The 18,924-nt window shown below is 48.4% G+C and overlaps 1 protein-coding gene across 2 annotated transcripts; it reads left to right on the top strand.

Moving 5' to 3' along the window:
- The first annotated feature begins 3,081 nt into the window (after positions 1-3,081).
- Positions 3,082-18,768, top strand: LOC144727369 (uncharacterized). 2 transcript variants are annotated; one of them, XM_078606138.1, is made up of 2 exons: positions 3,082-3,458; positions 11,963-18,768. In XM_078606138.1, exon 2 carries the CDS (start codon positions 11,981-11,983, stop codon positions 13,082-13,084), a length of 1,104 nt encoding a protein of 367 aa, XP_078462264.1. In that variant the 5' UTR covers positions 3,082-3,458; positions 11,963-11,980; the 3' UTR covers positions 13,085-18,768. The 2 variants fall into 2 exon arrangements, with proteins under 2 accessions (XP_078462264.1, XP_078462265.1); XM_078606139.1 differs by lacking the exon at positions 3,082-3,458 and adding an exon at positions 9,746-11,145.
- Positions 18,769-18,924: the final 156 nt, after the last annotated feature.

Here is an 18,924-nt window from a genome sequence, read left to right as displayed (position 1 = left end):
CGGCCTAATGCGTGATATGAAATGTAATGGGGGGTTTATGAGGGTCGTAATCGGAAATCTAGCATCTGGTGAGGGTGGAGAGCGCTCCTGCTCCAGCTGGGGATAGGGCAGAGGTTTTTTACCTCTAGACTGAACAGAGGGTTGACTTCTTAATCAAGAATACGGTGATACTAAATAATAATTCAGGTCGTGTCGATAATATCTAATAATAATTTTCATCATATCTATCTGTATCATATTTATCCTATATATGTCTCTCCGTGTAGAGAGTATTTACACATCCATCAGCCATATCTCTTTGTGGGAACAAAGCAAATGCAATGTGTTTAAAACCATACCGGGAAATCCTCTAATTACGAACACTCGACTTACGAACTTTCAGAGATACGAGCGAATCAGGTCGCATGTCCAGTTCCCTGTTCAGACCGAGAGTCGTAAGTTCAATCGCCGCGCAATAGATGGAGGTGGTGGCATCTACATCTGCAGAACACGAAGAACCAGTGGCATCTACAGAACATGAAGATCAGTGACATCTACATCTGCAGAACGTGAAGAACCAGTGACATCTACATCTACAGAACATGAAGAACCAGTGGCATCTACATCTACAGAACATGAGAACCAGTGACATCTACATCTGCAGAACGTGAAGAACCTGTGGCATCTACATCTGCAGAACATGAAGAACCAGTGGCATATATAGAACATGAAGAACCAGTGACATCTACATCTGCAGAACGTGAAGAACCAGTGGCATCTACATCTACAGAACATGAGAACCAGTGACATCTACATCTGCAGAACATGAAGAACCAGTGACATCTACATCTGCAGAACGTGAAGAACCGGTGGCATCTGCAGAACATGAAGAACCAGTGGCATCTACATCTGCAGAACATGAAGAACCAGTGGCATCTACATCTACAGAACATGAGAACCAGTGACATCTACATCTGCAGAACATGAAGAACCAGTGGCATCTACATCTACAGAACATGAGAACCAGTGACATCTACATCTGCAGAACATGAAGAACCAGTGACATCTACATCTGCAGAACGTGAAGAAACAGTGGCATCTACATCTGCAGAACATGAAGAACCAGTGGCATCTACAGAACATGAAGAACCAGTGACATCTACATCTGCAGAACGTGAAGAACCAGTGGCATCTACATCTACAGAACATGAGAACCAGTGACATCTACATCTGCAGAACATGAAGAACCAGTGACATCTACATCTGCAGAACATGAAGAACCAGTGGCATCTACAGAACATGAAGAACCAGTGACATCTACATCTGCAGAACGTGAAGAACCAGTGGCATCTACATCTACAGAACATGAAGAACCAGTGACATCTACAGAACATGAGAACCAGTGACATCTACATCTGCAGAACATGAAGAACCAGTGACATCTACATCTGCAGAACGTGAAGAACCGGTGGCATCTGCAGAACATGAAGAACCAGTGGCATCTACATCTGCAGAACATGAAGAACCAGTGGCATCTACATGAGATTATACAACTTTAAAAGCCATTCCCCGTGTTTACATGCCGTACGTGTTTGGAATCGACAGGAGTAAAGTTGGACTTCAGAACAGTCATCTGTAACCTAACTCGTTCGTAAGTAGAGAAGTGCCTGTACTTTGTTTTGTATGTGGAGGGATAGATCCGTGAAGGAGACGAATTGAATGAGTATTTGTTTTGTCTCTTAGTGGGAAAAGCATTGTCAGCTCAGAAGGTGTTACGTCTTGATAAGTAAACACAAAACTCAACATATCAATCAATAACACCGCGTGGCCTAATACAATAAAAAAAAAACGTATAATTGGCGACGTTTCGGCCAATGGCCCTTCATATAAATGGCCCTCTAAATAAATAAGCATTTCAGATTATAGGATATTAGACAGAACTGGGGGGAGGCGATGGCCTCTATAAAATCAGTTAATACCTCATTGGGCTTTACCTGGTATGATACAAAACACATTTGTTTAGTTGTATTCGTATATGTTCAAGTGATTTTGTTTACCTTCCTAATACTTTACACTTCCTTTCGTGCTTTGTTGCACTGTTTTTTTACGATTTGTCGCACGCCCCGACTGGACATCTGTGAAGCAGCTTTGTAGCTCATCGGATTCCTCTGGTATCAATACATATTCTGATCTATGGGGCCGTCCATAAATGACGTCACGCACCTAGGGGGGGGTCAGACATTTGTGACGATGTGTGACGAGGGGGGGGGGGTGATAAATGTGACGTCACATCAAAATGCGCAACTTTATATAAATAGACAACACGTTCTACTTGATTAAATAGACGTTTTAATAAATGTTTCTCCTACAACATCAGAGTGCAGCGCCACATTAAATACGCACTACAATGACAATAGTTTCAAGCGATATGAAGCATGTTTTATTTCCAAAAAGAAATATGGTTTTGGGGGGGGGGGGGCAGAGCTTTGTGACGTCATATTTGAAGGGGAGTCTGACTTTTTGTGACGCCGCGTGACGAGGGAGGGGGGGGGTAAAAATCGTCCAAAATCGCGTGACGTCATTTATGGATGGCCCCTATATATATATGAAAGGGACACCTTGCCAGGTGAGAGGGGGGGGAGGAGGGGGTTTCTTTCCCTCTCTCTCCTCTAGACACGGAGACACGAGGTGCATTGCGCCTTGTGAGGCAGTGCAGAAAAAACAATCATTTGGTCGTTCACGGCCAAAATCAACCCTGAAGGGTGGTCAACCAACTCCCCTCTGACGTGGGGAGGCTGTCCTCATCCAGCAGTGGATTAGCGTAAGCGGTCCGTGAATGTATACTGCATTTTAAATCTGGAGGTAATAGGTGAAGGTTTGACCAAAAAAAAACCTTTGATTTAACACCGCCGATGTGCACGTTTGAAGGTAAAAAAAAAACCTCTCATCTGGCAAGGCTCCCAGCGAGTGACGTCGGCTGGTGACGCAGGGTCCCTTGAGACCTGTGACGTCACGGCGTTCTCCTTCACCCCCGCCCCCTCATTCCCGGTTCCCCCCCCGCTCTGCCCCGCCCCTCACTTCCCCCCCGCCCCTCACTTCCCCCTCCCCCCTCCCTTTGCCTGAGGACTCCAACCAACAGAGCCATTCAAACGTGAGACACGCCGAGCGGGGGAGGAGAGACAAAGGCGGAAAGGTTTTACTGTGGTGCTCGGATACAGACTGACTCATCATCATCACCGTCATACAACCAACCGAACATCACCACCACCACCATCCAAACAACATCATCACCACCACCACCATCCAAACAACATCATCACCACCACCACCATCCAAACAACATCATCACTACCAACCATCATAACCATCTCGACCGTCCAACCGCAAACATCATCGTCACCACCATCCGACTATACGACATCATCATCTTCTTCAAACCAACAACATCATCATCCGTCCGACCAACATCGCCTTGAAGGGTGAGTTCGTCACCAAAGCTGGTTTTGTATATTCGCGTGTCTGCCGTACCGGTGTTAATAGGTGCTCGCTAGCAGCACTTGCCCCAAAAGTCTCCCAAGACTATACGGGGGATCTGTGTCTGTGTCTATAACGTGGGGAGCGGTGGCACAGTGGTTAGCGCGCTGCACTGCGACTCGAGTTGGAACTTCGGCCGTGTCTGACATCAGCGGCGAGTGACATCCGAGCGTGTCCTGGAACCTCTCTAGGTCGACTCGACCTTAATTGTGTAACTGGTGCGCTGTGAAAACATCACAACCGGGGGAGACAAAGGTGGCCGGGCGTGAGCCGAGTCTCACCACCTCCTTGTGCGCTGTGCCGACCTTCATAGGTGCTCTCTAACAGCACTTGCCCCGGCAGTATGTGGAGGCTACACGGGGGACCTTTGTCTGTGTACGTGTCTACCATGCATACAGACTGGGGAATAGTTGTGTGTGTTGGTTGTATGTGTACATACGTGTGTCTGCGTATCTGTGTACGTCTGTGTGTTTGTGTGGGGAGAGGTTCGTGAGCTGTGTAGCTACGGACCCGGCGAACCGAGTTCGATTCCCGCTCACGGCCAACACCGGTGACGATTATCTGAACAGGTCCTGGGCCTCCCCTAGGTCGACTCAGCCTCAAATGAGTAGCCGGTGCGGTGTAGAAACATCGCCACTAGGCCGGGCGTGGTGCTGCCCCCCCCTCGTCCCGTACTGGCCATCATAGGTGCTCGCGAACAGCACTTGCCCTAAAAGTATTTGAAGGCTACACGGGGGATCTTTGACTTTTGTATGTCTGGGGTGTCTTGTCTCGGAGTTTTGTGGTATCATTTTTGCTGTGGCGTCAAATTCTGATTACATTTTAATCTTAGAATTTAAGTTTTTATATCATTTGTCGTGGTTTGAATCTTCGGTGTTGGTAATTTTCAGCTTGTAGGGGGTGCTGTTTGTATGACTGCAGCTGCATAAAAGTTGACTACAGCGTTATTATGCGTGTGTGTACATCTGTGTGTATGTGGTGTTGTGTCTCTATCTTTTTGTGGTTGTTTATATATTTGTATATGAATTATGCTTATTTACCCCCAGGAGGGCATCACTGAGTTCTCATGACTGGGTTTTTTTCAGGAGGGTACCCACCAACTTCGTAGCGGTAGGAGGACGATGATTGCTCAGCACTTTACATCCCAATTGAGTCATTTGCGGGTAAATATTTAAATTTGGACCGTGGGCCACTTTTGCCACTGACGTCACGGGTCCTATTTTTTTTGGGTTGTCATAGCCGCAGTATTAACCAGAGCGGCCGCTGGAAGCCAACCGCGAACCTCAAGCCCGCCCTTGGTTGGGGCCCTTTAATGGGGTGGAGTGGTGGCGCTGTGGTTAGCGCACTGCGCTAGGAACTCCCCCCTCACCCTGCGCTCTGGGTTTGATTGCCCCTCGTGGCTAATGTCAGTGGCGAGCGACATCTAAACTGGTCTTGGGCCCTCCATCTAGGTCGGTTCAGTTTTAAATCGATAACTGATGCGAAATTGGGAGACAAAGGCGGCCTGGCTTAGTGCTGGACAAACCACCCCTCGTGTGCCGTGCCGGCCTTAATAGGTGCTCGGTAACAGCACTTGCCCCAAAAGTCTGTTATGACTATACGGGGGATCTTTGTCTTTGTAGGGAGCGGTGGCACAGTGGTTAACGCACCGCGCTACGAACTCGACGGCCTGATAATCGTTTTCTGCTCATAACAGTGGCGACTATATGCACCGATCCTGGGCCTCCCTTAGGTTGACTCAGCCTTAAATGTGTATGTGCTCGCTAACGTGTGTCTACCGTCGTGTGTGTGTGTGCCTACAGCTGTGTGTGTGCAGCGGTGTTCTCTGTTCCTCTTTGTACGTCTTGTACTCGGGTTCACGCGGTGCTCCGTAATCCCCCACTCACTCGTGGCAACGTTGGGCTGTGTCCACAGCGTTGTGTACTGCGTGTTGAGAGGGGGGGGGGAGTGGTGGCGCAGTGGTTCGCACTGCACTGTGTAACGAATTCGATTCTACCATTCACAACCAACATCGATGATTTTCTGAACCGGTTATGGGGCCTGCCCTAACGACATCTCGGCCTTAAATGAGTAACCGGTGTGGTGTGTAAACATCAGCACTGGGGAGACAAAGGCGGCCGGTTGTGATTCTGCCCCCCCCCCCTTCACAGGTGTATCGTGCTCTCCTTAACAGGTTCTCGCTAACAGCACTTGCCCTAAGCCTGTTGCAGGCTACACGGGTGGTCTTTGTCTATTGTATGTACTGTACTGTACCACGTGAGTGTCAGTCTCGCAAAGGTCACTTGCGAATGAGACTAACCTGGTGTCTTAAGAGTTCTCAACTGGTTAGACAAATTAAACTTGGCCACTAGTAACCGTTAAGAGAGGCATGTGTCTGCTTTTTAGCAGCATTCGCGTCACACTCAACACCCGCCCACGACGAGAAGTAGTGCCCACACATCCCAATGTAGCAGGGCCCTCCTGAAAAACAGATTCTTGATCATTTCCTCGGTAAAGATGTGCCATTGTTTTAAGTCTGATCGCGCAATGTACAATATTGTACGTATGCATATATATAGGGCTGGTGCAGCAGTTAGCGCTATAAACCACGGCTCCCATCAGTAGCGAGTGGGATCAGAACGTGTTATGGGCCCCCCTTCCCATCCCCACCATCACTAACCAGCAGCGACCAGAATAGTGAAGTAGGGTCAAATATCCTCCCCCTGATCGGCATGGCAAAATGTCTTTATCCAGCAGTGGATGGACCAAGGGTTGTAAGTAATGGCAATACATTATGGCGTTTATGTAGGTAAAATGCGGCCCCGTCATACGAATGTGGAATTTCTATCACTGGCTAAGGGCCACAATTGTGAATGATAACCAAGCCATGTTTACACGAGGAAGAAGATGCAGCGAATGAATGAAAAAAATGCAAATGACAATGTAATGTGATTATAATCTATAATCTGCAGCCCGTTGCTAGTCCACTGCTGGATGAAGACCCCCCCCAAAGCCGTCGCTGGGGTTGTCAGACCATACTTCACCACGCTGGTCGCGTGAAGGGGCTGCCTGGGACCGGTTTTAGATACCGCTCGCCACTGATGTTAGCCGTGGCCGGGAGTCCCACTCCCAGTGGCCGTGTTGGTACGGTGGTGCGCCAAGCACTGTGCCGTCACCACCCCACGCAGCTGTGGATATATGCAGCACGCAACGCAATGTCGAACATTTATTTATACACAATTGGATTTTAAAATAGTCAAACGGGTGCTACGATATCTCAAAGACACCCACTGCCCTACGTCCACTGCTATTATCCACTGCTGGATGAATGCATCCCCAAGTGGTCACCATCCCTCACGGTCCTGCGATGCCAAAATCCATCGTGCTCCTGTGCACGAGCCAGCTGATTTAATCGCTCCATCTCCACGGTGCACGTAAAAATCAGCACCGGGGAGACAAAGGCGGCCGGGGGGGGAGTTCTGACCACACCCCAGCCCCTCCTCACGCCCCTTTGCCACCTTAATAGGTGCTCGCTAACAGCACTTGCCCCAAAAGTCTGTGTAGGCTACACGGGAGATCTTTGTCTGGGTATTGACTCTGCTGACCTCCTCTCTGCTGTCTGCTCACTCTCCCATCTGCTCGTCTCTTTGCTCAGTTGCTCGGAATGGGGTGGTGGGGGGGGCGATTGGGTTTGACACCGAGGCTGGCAGCTGCTCCCCAAAGGAGACCTGGTCCCTAAGAAGAGACCTGGTCTCTCTGAATAGCAATCGTGGTTTCCGAATGTGCTCGCTTTTCCGCATTTGTGCTGCTCTACAATTCTCTGTATGCGTTTGAATGACATCGCGTTGTCGCCGTTCGGTGTCATGTCCCGGAAAACGGTATTGATGCAGCTCCTGAAGAAGCTCATAGCACGCAGAGCGAAGCGTCTCACGTCGTGCCAAAAAAACCACGCGGTACGACCCGAAAACAAGTCGGGAGAGCTGGGGTTGGTTCCAGGGAGAGTTGAGTTGTTGGAACCCAGTAAACGCCAACGTCGTGTGGCCAAGGGAAGCATTACCCAATCCTACCCGCAACACTGCGTTAGTCTGTGGGCCCTGTGTCAGTATTTGGGCCCTGTGTTAGTCTATGGGCCCTATGTAATATTCTTAGGGTTTTTCGGTAAAGTCACGTAGGTAAAACATCAAAATTAATGAAAATAAAATAAAAACAAAAATCACGACGTTTCGGAGGCAACACAAGTCTCCGTCATCAGGTGGGACCGTCACAGCCGAATTAGCTGCACGGTCCCACCTGATGACGGAGACTTGTGTTGCCTCCGAAACGTCGTGATTTTTGTTTTTATTTTCATTAATTTTGATGTTTTACCTACGCGACTTTACCGGAAAAAACCTAAGAATATGATTCCTTGCAGTCACGAAAGCTTCAAATCTAGAATTAAGGCCCTATGTAAGTCTATGGGTTATGTTAGTCTATGGGCCCTATGTAAGTCTATGGGCCCGATTTAAGTATATGGGTTATGTTAGGCTATGGGGCCTATTTCAGTCTATGGAATGTTGGTCTATGGGCCCTATGTTAGACTGTGGCCCCTGTGTCAGTATTTGGGCCCCGTGTTAGTCTATGGGCCCGATTTAAGTCTGTGGGTTATGTTAGGCTATGGGACCTATGTCAGCCTATGGAATCTGTTAGTTTATGGGCCCTATGTTAGCCTGAGCTCTATGTTAATCAATGGGCCCGATGTCAGTCTTTGTGTTCTGTTAGTCTATTTTATCCTAACACAAATCCTGTCTCTAAAGCCCATCCTAACACTCACCTCTATACCGAACCCAGTCCCTAAACGGCAAAAATAACAATGCCCATTATTCATCCAGGACACCCTCACTGAGTCTCAAGACTTTTTTTTAGGAGGGTTGCTCCAACTCTGTGGTGTTTGGACCTGAATTCCATCGGTGATGAGAGTATGGCTTCGCATGGGAGAGAATCTGGAGAACCCACGGGAAAAGAAAACCAAATGTGCTGTATACATGGTGGCGACCAAAATCCGCACAAATAGATTTGCTAATTCATTGCTGTACGTGTATATACTGCATGTGTGTGTGTGATGTTCACGGTTCACCAACACTTCACTCCAGCGCTCATCTCTCTTGGCCGGCTGTTCGACTTCTCCGCGTTGTAGCCGTGGGCGATGACTCAAACGCCCGGTGACGACCAGCCGATGAGTGACGCATGCACCGCTCACCCGGGCTAGCCGCCTCCAGTGAATGAGCGCGTGCGCGCATACACGTTCCGCACGTAACAGGGGCGGCCTTCATCCAGCAGTGGATGGAAAATAGCCGCTGATGACAGTGATATGGCGGCAGTCATGGGTGTCAATGAGCGCTGGACAAATTTGTCAAGAATGCTGCAGTCTTAAAATAATAATAAAAACTATATAAGTGACGTTTTGGGCAAATAGGCAATCTTCAAAAAAGACTTAAAATTAGGATTTCCTGGCCCCGGCCACGATAATGTGGAATTTCGAGCATCACCGACTCAATGAAAATGTTGTGCCCATTTCTCGCTTAGAGCTGGCAGACCACTTTTGAGTGTGATGTTATTTAAATAATCATCAGCCATGCTCCATCCAGTGCTGGATAAAGGCCTCCCCAAGGTTGCGTCATCTCTTGCGATCCTGCGATGTAATGATCCACGCGAGTTGATTTCATCGCTCATTCTCTTTTATGGACTTCCTCTCGGATAAATTCCACTGCTTGGCTGCCACTCGGTCATTATTCTTGACAATGATAATGACGGAATCTATGTTTGTAAATATACGGTACAAAAAAAGGTGGCCAAACTTCGCAGGGCAGGACTCTCCTGAAAATGAGACTTGAAACTCAGAGCAGCACACTTCACGACTGCTAGTTCTGTTTGATTGACTCAAGATGGACTATATAGTCAATAATTCATCATCAATAATCACAATTTATTTATAGCTGTTATAATCTCATAGCTGTAATTCGTAGCAGTAATTCATTCATAGCTATGATTTCCTCAAAGCTGTAACGTTATAACACATAATTCAAAGCTGAAATAATCTCACAGCTGTAATCTCATAACTGTTAAAAACTAAGCAGTTCCAATCTCATATCTGTCACATTCACATTTCTGTAATTATCATAGCTGTTGTGACGTCAGTTTTTGAGATCTCATCGCTATAATCTTAGCTGTTGTGATCAATCTGTAATGATCTTAGCTATTGTGATCCCATCGCTATGATCGCATAGCGGTTGTGATCTCATCGCTATAATCTTAGCTGTCATGATCTCACAGCTATTGTGATCTCATAGCTATTCTCATCCGTAATTGTCTCATATCTTTAATGGTCGCATAGCTGCCACAACCCCACAGCCCTGGCCACTATCACCACCACCACCTGAGCCGTGCTGTGGACAGCTCGGCTATGAGCCCAGCTCCACTTCTACTACAGCCGCACACTTCCTTCCGTCGCCAGCTGTAGCACATTACTCGCGGCTGTCGAGCAGGGGCCCGGGCGTGGGGAGGGGCTGCTGCTGCTGCTCCTATAGCTGAGTCAGCCAAACAAGTGGAGAAGACTTCTTTGTGCTGTGGACTTTAGTTTGTCGTTGTTGTTTTGCGTGGTTGTTGTTCTGTTTGTTGTTGTGGTTCGATGGGTTTGTGTCCCGCTTGTTTTCGAGTGGATCTGCCAATAGCCATCTCGTTTCACAAGAAGAAAAATAAACCGGTCGAGTGAAACAGATTTGACTCAGGACCCATAGACTGACGAAGGAGACGCGAAAACTGGCATTTTATTGATATTTCGACGAGAAAATACATTTCATGTGTTTTTTAACAAATATTATTTATTTATGTAGTGATCTATTTATGAAGCTTGAACTTTTGGGGCCTTGTGAAAGCTCACTTTCATTGGATACTCATTGTAAATGTGCACCTAGATGACAGTCTTACTATTCCTTGGGTACACCTTGTGAAAACTCACCCCACGTTGGGGACACAATGTGAAAGTGCGCTTAATCAGTGTGTAGCGTCTACTATTCTATTGCAAACACCTTCAAAAAGCAAACTTCCACTGGGTACATCAAATATATGTGCAGGAAAGGTGTAGTGTCGACTATTCCATTGGGTACCCTTTGTGAAATCTAACCCCTATTGGGTACCATTTATGAAATCTAACCCCTTACTGGGTTAGTGTGAAATCTCATCTTGACTGGGTACAGCTTGTTAAAGTAAATTTCAAGTACACATTTAATGTGTATTATTCCATTGGGTACACCTTGTAAGATCCCACCCCGATTGGGTACAGCATGTGAAAGTGCACTGAAGCAGAGTGTACAGTCTGTGCCTCTCCCTGCCGTGACCCCAACATGGCTTTCCCGCGCATAGGCCCGCTTCGCCTGCCCACCCGCCCGCACTCACTCCCGCCCGCTCTCTCGTGCTCCCACTCTTTCCATCGCCGCGCGAACCGGGGGCTCACATACCCGCACGTAGACGACCAATTGACTTCTCTCTTGCTTTTTGAAAATAGTCTCCCTCTTTCTCTCTTCTCAAGTCAGATTTCACCCTGCGCTTCCGAGACACCTTACCCAGACTTCGACGCGAGGTTTTCGGCCGGCCGGCTCATTGGTGGCAGTACAGCAAGTAGGTTTATGCATCTGCGTGGCTGGATTGACGCAAAATGCGCACATGGATTAGGTCGGCATCCTTCCTGCTTGCTATACTGCCTCGACTGAGCACCACAGCTTATTGCCGCACAGATGGAAGTTATCTTGTACGATTGTAACGATTCGACTCTCTTAGATATTTGATGATTAAACGACGATTTGGATTATTATTAAGTCACAATTTGACGACTTTAGGTCAGTATTATGATGCGTGAAAAAATACAAAGAGGAGGAGGCCGGGAGGCTCAGCGGTCCGAGACACTAAACTTGCTCCGTTGAGATGCTGGGCTCGAATCCGGATTTTAGCCGTGCAACCACAGTGTTTCTACCGTGGTTCACAAGTGTAGCACGCTGATGGTCTTGGTCCAATCATCAACTACACTAAACATTGCGTTAAATTCGGTTTTACTCTTCCAGCTGTGAAGATTAAAATCACCATTTGACATGCAACAATAGCAGCGTGTAGGAAATTGCGTCCTCTACTTCTACTGTGTAAAGGATGAGAAAGCCACTTGTCCTCTATGCCACAGCCAGAAGCGCTGCCCCCTAATGTGAGCAGGAGTGGTCACTCGAGAGGGTTATCAGAGACTAGTTCTGTAGTATCCACCTCCACAGGCTATTTCTTCAGCACGAAGAGTTTCACTGCCGTGCGCGGGTGCCAACTGAATTCTTTGTCATTCTGCCGATAGCACAACTGTGATACAATGGAGTGGGGGGGGGGGTGTACGGGAGAAATTATTGTTTAATTTTTACTTAACAGTGTTCGTCATGTCCCCCACCATCTCCTCCCACAGTCGTCCGTTCACCCCTTGATGCCTTGCGGCCGGGCCTTCAAGCGCAAGCTGTGCCGCCACGATGACGAACAGGAAGAGGAGGACGACGCCGACGACGGGGGCCCCATCGACAAATGTCGCCGGCGCTCCGAGTCAAACGGCATCGACCGGGAGTGGTGCCCGTTCGACGCACCAGACCCCCGGGCCCTTCCGGACCTGCCGGAATTTGAGGACGACGCCGTGACTGCAAAGATGGCGCCAATTCTGGCGCCTTGGTGGGACGGCGCGAGCGACCATGGCGCGAGTGAGCGCATCGCGCTCCGAGCCTCGGTGCTGGCGCTCTCTCTGGGGAAGTTGCGTGCGTGTCGCCAGGCCGCCGAGCCCTGCCTGCGCCGCTCCGTGCTCATCGCCAACACGCTGCGGGTCGTGCATGCCGAGCCGGGTTGCGGCGTCGACGACGACCCCGAGGACCAACGATCGGACCGGGCGGCTCACCCCGATCCGGAGCTGGAGCCGCTACCGTTCCGCTCGCTCACGCCACCGCTAACGCCGTCGTCCGTGCTGGAGGCGAGCGGCGAGGCCCTGGGAGGGTTCGGCGTGACGGCGCCACTCTTGGACTTCGCGGACGGCAGTTGCCGTGCCACTCCGGCGAATCCCGACTGTGCCGGCGAAAGCACCGGCAATGTCCTTGCCTCCTCTTCGCCGCCAGGCCCGTGTCTCACCGCGCTGCTGCCAGCCGCCGCTTGGGGCCCTCGGGTTGCGCCGACGGCCACCGCCTGGGCCGAGGGGCATCGGCCTCACGACAGCGGCGTCGGTGGCGCCGCTCGGCTGTCTGGCGTCGAGCTGATGGCTGCTGCGGCCGCAGCGATGGTGACGGAACCGTCGGGCTTCCTGTGCGACCTCTCGCTGGATGGAGCCTTCTCGGACATCGACACGTCCATGTACGACTTTGACCCGTTCTCGCCGGCTGCGGCCGCGCTGCACCTGCAGGGAGGCGGCGACTGCGCCAAGCCCGCAGTGGCGGTGGCAGCGCCGGCAGAAGGGACAATGGGGGACGGGGGCGGTGTGGGAGCGGCGGCGGCGTCTGGCAAGCAAGACCTTAACGAGCTAGACCAGATCATGCAGGTGCTGGTGGGCACGTGAGCAGCGCGCTGCCTTCGGTCGTTGCCGCCACCCTTGCTTAAATTTAATTGTACAGCCCCTTTGTCAATCCACTGCTGGACGAAGGCCTCCCCCCCCCCCCCCCCTCCAAGCCGCGTGGGTTACGTAAGGATTGTCCGACGGAAGCTTTTCAGCCGATCGACCGCACGTCACGGGGGGCCCACGTTGGTGGACGATGTTAGCGGTGGGCAGAAAAAAACTGAACTCGATCACCGGGTTTGTGGCCACGGTGCACTTGTCACTGGGCCGCCGTAGCAGCACGATTATCGTCGTCTTCATCATCATCATCGTTGGGAGCGACGTTATATGACTTTCCTTGTCATTTGCACCTCCAATTAGCCCGGTTGGCTACGTACGTTGCGAAAGAAGTTTAACGTAAATACATACAAGTCATTAGCAGCGTCATCACATGAACGCAATCGCAATCTTCAGGGTCAGCAATGTCATCACGAGTTCAGTGTATAACGCGGTAATGTCGCCTATGAACAAATCACCTCGTTTGTGTCTGATCTCGGAAGCTAAGCAGGGTTGTGCCTTGTTATTACTTTGATGGGAGACTGACTAGGATAACCAGGTGTTCCAGGCTTGGGCTGCGAGATGGCATGAATCTATCTGTACGGAGCTTTGAGCATTATGTCCTTGCTTCACACGAACAACGCTCCTTCATGGTATTGGCCAAACGTCCCAACGTAGCAGAACCCTCCAGAAAGTGTCTCTCGACTCTGGATTTCATGGAAAATGGGCATGGCTATTATTATAGCATGTCATCAGTAAAATCCTTACCACTGTTAGCGACGTAACGATCACCAACATTGTAATCATAATTATCAACATCATCATCATCACCACATCATGTCTGTCATTGGACGGCTACATCGCCTAGCAGTAGCATGTGCACTGCTTGTTGCAATCGTTCACGGTTCAAATCCAGCGGCCTCCCTGGTTATTACTGCGGTGCGCAATAACCGCAATTATACCACGCGCTGTCTGCTTCGCTGTGGCCGTTACGGATTCCCCGTGATGTCACTCGCACAAGTAGGCCATTATGTGCCGGCGTCAGGGGTCGAAATTTGGCAAATTCGAAAATTACACCACATTAGGCTCAATTAGGACTATACATAGCAGCAATCACCACCACCTATTGGCAGCAGACTAATGCCCCAGGTGACTCTTGCACATGACTCATCCTGGTCTCTTGAGTTCACCTTGAAGCGATCATCACGATAATCATCAACGCCATTATTGTAAGAACATCACCATCACTACCACCAGCCATCATCGCAATTGTCACCATGAACGGTATCACAAAACACACAATTTGGATTTTCTAAAATATTTAAACGTGACCTTATCTCAGGACGCTCAACAAATATACGCCACACTTCAATGACGCTATTTTAACATCAACATAAGCGTCATCATCATCGTCATCATCCCGTACCCATGTGGACTACTATTTTAGGTTTACATCTGGCAAACTACAGACTGGTGAAACCCAGAACACCGCTTGTGTTCAATTAATTATGCATTCGCGTTTTTAACTTAATAGCAGTCTTTTTATTCGACGCAAGATTTATACGACACTACACACCGTACATGTGTATGTGTACTCTTACCCTCGCATAATCACACAGATAGACAGGAAGAGGAACACGCATGGAATAGAAGAGAACACAAATCGGTGACATTAACCTTGACAGGTAAGAAAAGCGTCAGCTTGGGCAGGAGACGTCGTGGCTTAACAGGATGATGACGACAATGACCGATGGCTGAGACTGGTAACGGAGTGGCAGCCCAAAGGAGGGAGCGCGCCTGAGCAGACGACCACTGCAGATATTCCATCGCCACTCTTCACTCACTCGTGATCAACAAAGACAGACGATCCCCCGTATTTGGCAATTGAGAAAATGACACCTCAAATTATCCTCAATGGGACTACACATAGCAATCGTCAACCGCGAGACTCGCATTTTTTAATGGGCTGTTGGGGCGAGTGCTCCATCACACGAGTCAATTTCATCGCTCCACCTCCACGATGTGAGTCCTCTTCTTCTCCTTTAGCTGCCATTCCATCACCAGTCTTGTCCATCGGCTAGCATCCTTTGTAGCGATGATGTGTCCTGCCCAACCAAGACAACACGAGGTCTCCACCCTGCATTGTCCTAAGCGACACGTTCCTCTTCCTACTTCCGTATGTTAACAAGCATGGTCCCCCCCCTCTCCACGCTTCTTTGCACATTTTTGTTCAACTTTTACTCCTTGTTAATTGTCAGGGTCCATGTTTCTGATCCAGCTCGTAGCAGTCCATATGACATCCCATGTCATATGCGTGTATATATATATGTACGTTCACACGCACATATACAAACACGTATAGAAGATGCATAGGTGTTACTGTGTACAGTATTATGTAAGCGTGCATGCACTTGCACACAAACTTATATTGTACCTTTGTGTTAATGTATGTGCTCACACATACACGTGACACATGTATGTCTATACACACTTATTTTGTATGTGTGAATACACAACATGCTATATACGGGGATTAACTTCGCACTAACTGGCCCAGGTGGCTCAGTAGCAAAACGAGTGGTCCTGCAGTCGAAATGTTCCGAGTTCACATCGTGGTTGGGGGTTGAATCAGCCCATCATCCTACTCTCTCCGGTGGTCAATAAAATGAGAAATTTACAGGGAAATCAATAGCGGTTGTCCTATGGATGGACTCCCCCTGCCGAAGGAATGAGACATCTCCACCTCTGGCTCTGACTCTGCAGGGCTGTAAAATGGGAGATAAGGACCGACGCCTCTCTGCTGATTTGAGCATAAAATCTCTTTTAAGACTTTTAATATCTCGCCGATTATTATCCGGGTAAGGCTGGTAAACTGGGGCGTTAAACTGGGTATGGGAGCAAAGCACGTTAATTACAGAAATATATCTATGCATAATAACGACCCCAACGCAACCTGCGAGATCAACAAAAAGAATAAATAACGCTTCCTTCGTTCACAATACTCCTCAAGACGAGAGGAGGTGGCCCAGTGGCTCAAAGATGTCAGAAAGGCTGAACCCGCACCGCTGGGAAACTTGGGTTCGACTCTAGGGTGCAGCCACCCGTGATAAAACCGGTTTCTCCATTGTAGCGAATTGATGGATTTTAAAACAAAAAAATAATAATCCCCAATACATTGACTTTGGATCTAAAACTTCGATTTGGCTAAACGCAAGCTGCTGCAAAGCCAAAACATTGCTTTGACCGTTATGACATGCATATTACCCTCGGTGGCAGGGCAGGTGGGAAATTGCAGCCAGTTGAAGGGATCTCAGAGGTGGCCTTGTGATATCCGCTTCCTCGGGCCGCTTTCGAACACGAAGGGATGTGCTGGTCTGCAAGATTTACGAACGAGTCTCGATAGCAACAATCAGGATAATATTCGGGGGAAATACCCATTGCTTTCAATGTTATTTTCCAAGAAAGACAAAGGTGGCAGACACCTTCACTTCAGAAAGTGTCGTGGGTGTTGGTGGACCACTTAGAGATGGGAGTCTGTGTGAGCCACTCCATCAGCAAGACAGAGATGGTGCCTGTTGTTGGAGACAGTACAGCAAGTAGGATCACGACAGGCTGCTGTAGTTTGCGAGGGTTTTTTTTTATTTTGAGGCACACTCAGGTTTCCTCAAATTACAACGTAGGCCTCGGCAATGCCGTGTAAGTCGTGGGGGTTTGCTTGACCGTACTTCACCAAATTACAACAGAATTATCCAAATAATACAAATATGCCTCATTACGTCAAGACAAGAGCAATGTATAGTATTGTACCGGGTGTCCGCAATTGCCTGTTGCCCCCTGACTTGTCAAAGCTCGTGTTTAGTTTACCTGCGGCTGGTTATGTTTGTAAATTCACTTGTGCACGTGGTGCGCATATCATAACCTTAATAACTGATGTTATTAAATTAACAAAAAAAAACTATAACACATTCAACAACAATACCGTGGCCTTAAAAGGAACATAAATAGGCTATGTCTGTTAATAATGTACGGCCCTTGATCGATCCACTGCTGGACGAATACCTGCCCACTGGGGGTCGGTTGTACGAGTTGTGTGACCGTAGTTCACCACGCTGGTCAACACAGGTTGGTAAAGTCACTCGCCACTTAGCCTTGGCCGGGAATCAAGCCCCGTTCTGCTGGGTTCATAGCACGGCGTGCTAACCACTGCGCCACCCCATTTTAATACTGTACCGTATTCGATCACTTTACGCCACTTGTCATTTATTCTCAAACGTTTCGCCTATAAAATAATGGGGGGGGGGGGGGACAGGAAATTGTGGACATTGTACAATGTTACCCACTTAACTGAAAATGGTGTGTTCACGCGTGTTACGAATTGTGTGTTAACTTGTGTTGTAAAACACACAACGAGCAGTATGTATAAGAATGGGACGGGTGTTGACGTTTGCCACATCACGGATACCTTGGTAGAATTCAACGTGAAGCAGCAGTCTGGGTAATTGATGATCCAACACTCACCGATAAAGAGCGATGAGGGGGCAGTCATTCGCCTCCTTATCACTCTTATAGCGCTGCCACCATGATTAGTGTCTCCCGTGAACTTCACTCGTTAATTCCACCACTCATGTTGGGGACTCAGTTCTACCAGACACCGTTTTGTCTCATTCCACAATGCAGGTCACAACACACCCACTCACGAATTCACCCACCTACTCACTAATTCACCCACCCACCTACTCACTAATTCACCCACTCACTAAATCACCCACCTACTCACTAATTCACCCACCTACTCACTAATTCACCCACCTACTCACTAAATCACCCACCCACCTACTCATTAAATCACCCACCCACCTACTCATTAATTCACCCACTCACCAATTCACCCACCTACTCACTAATTCACCCACTCACTAATTCACCCACCCACCTCACTAAATCCACCATCCACCTACTTACTAATTCACCCACCCATCTACTCACTAATTCACCCACCCACCAATTCACCCACCCACTCACCAGACTGCAGGTCACCTCAATTCTCTTTCTGCTTCTTCTCTCGCACTGCTCCACTCATCATCATCATCGTCTCCGTTTCCTAAAGTTCTTCCAACTTCTCTCCATTTAAGAAAGTAACGTATTAATAACAACTCGTATCTATTACACTTTTAACAGTGCTGCTTGTCGCGGGCCACTTGGCGTTTTGGGCCTATGCTCAGCTACCGTGATTAGGAAACCAATACCAGGGTCTCTACATCATAATGTATCACCTTCCTCTTGGGAACGTGGCCAGTATTTATTGAAATGTCGAGGACTGAAAACAAATGTTAAATGTTACGTGTTTTTATACGTATTACAGATTATATATACAAACCACATATGTATAATTTTATACTGACAGCTATAATTGGGTTCCGTTGTTTAGATTATATTGCGCAGAGGAAACAACGTGATTTTATGCATCGAATTGTAACGGTATTTATCCAATACTTGTAACTTTACTTATTATTGTTCAAGTTCAAGTTTGTTGTTGTTGTTGATGTGTGTCGCGTTGGGGCTCACGCAGGTGATAATAGCCAATCTTGTTAAGCTAAGAGTCTGTAAACAACCATGATACACCATCACATAAACTTATACTGGTGTTCAAATTGTGTTTGCAATCCTTTACCCCCCCCACCGTCTCCCCTTGTTTACCCACGAAAGTCTCACCGATTGTCAGGAGTTATTTTCGGAGATGATCCTGCCAGGTTTTCGCAGTATGGGGGTGAATAATGCTGCTATGTAAAGTATAAATTTAGTAATTG

The sequence above is a fragment of the Lampetra planeri genome, chromosome 25, assembly GCF_965212315.1.
Source record: "Lampetra planeri chromosome 25, kcLamPlan1.2.h2, whole genome shotgun sequence".
Classification (NCBI taxonomy): Eukaryota; Metazoa; Chordata; class Hyperoartia; order Petromyzontiformes; family Petromyzontidae; genus Lampetra; species Lampetra planeri.
Note: the sequence above shows the minus strand (reverse complement) of the source record. Positions and strands in the feature narration are given on the sequence as shown.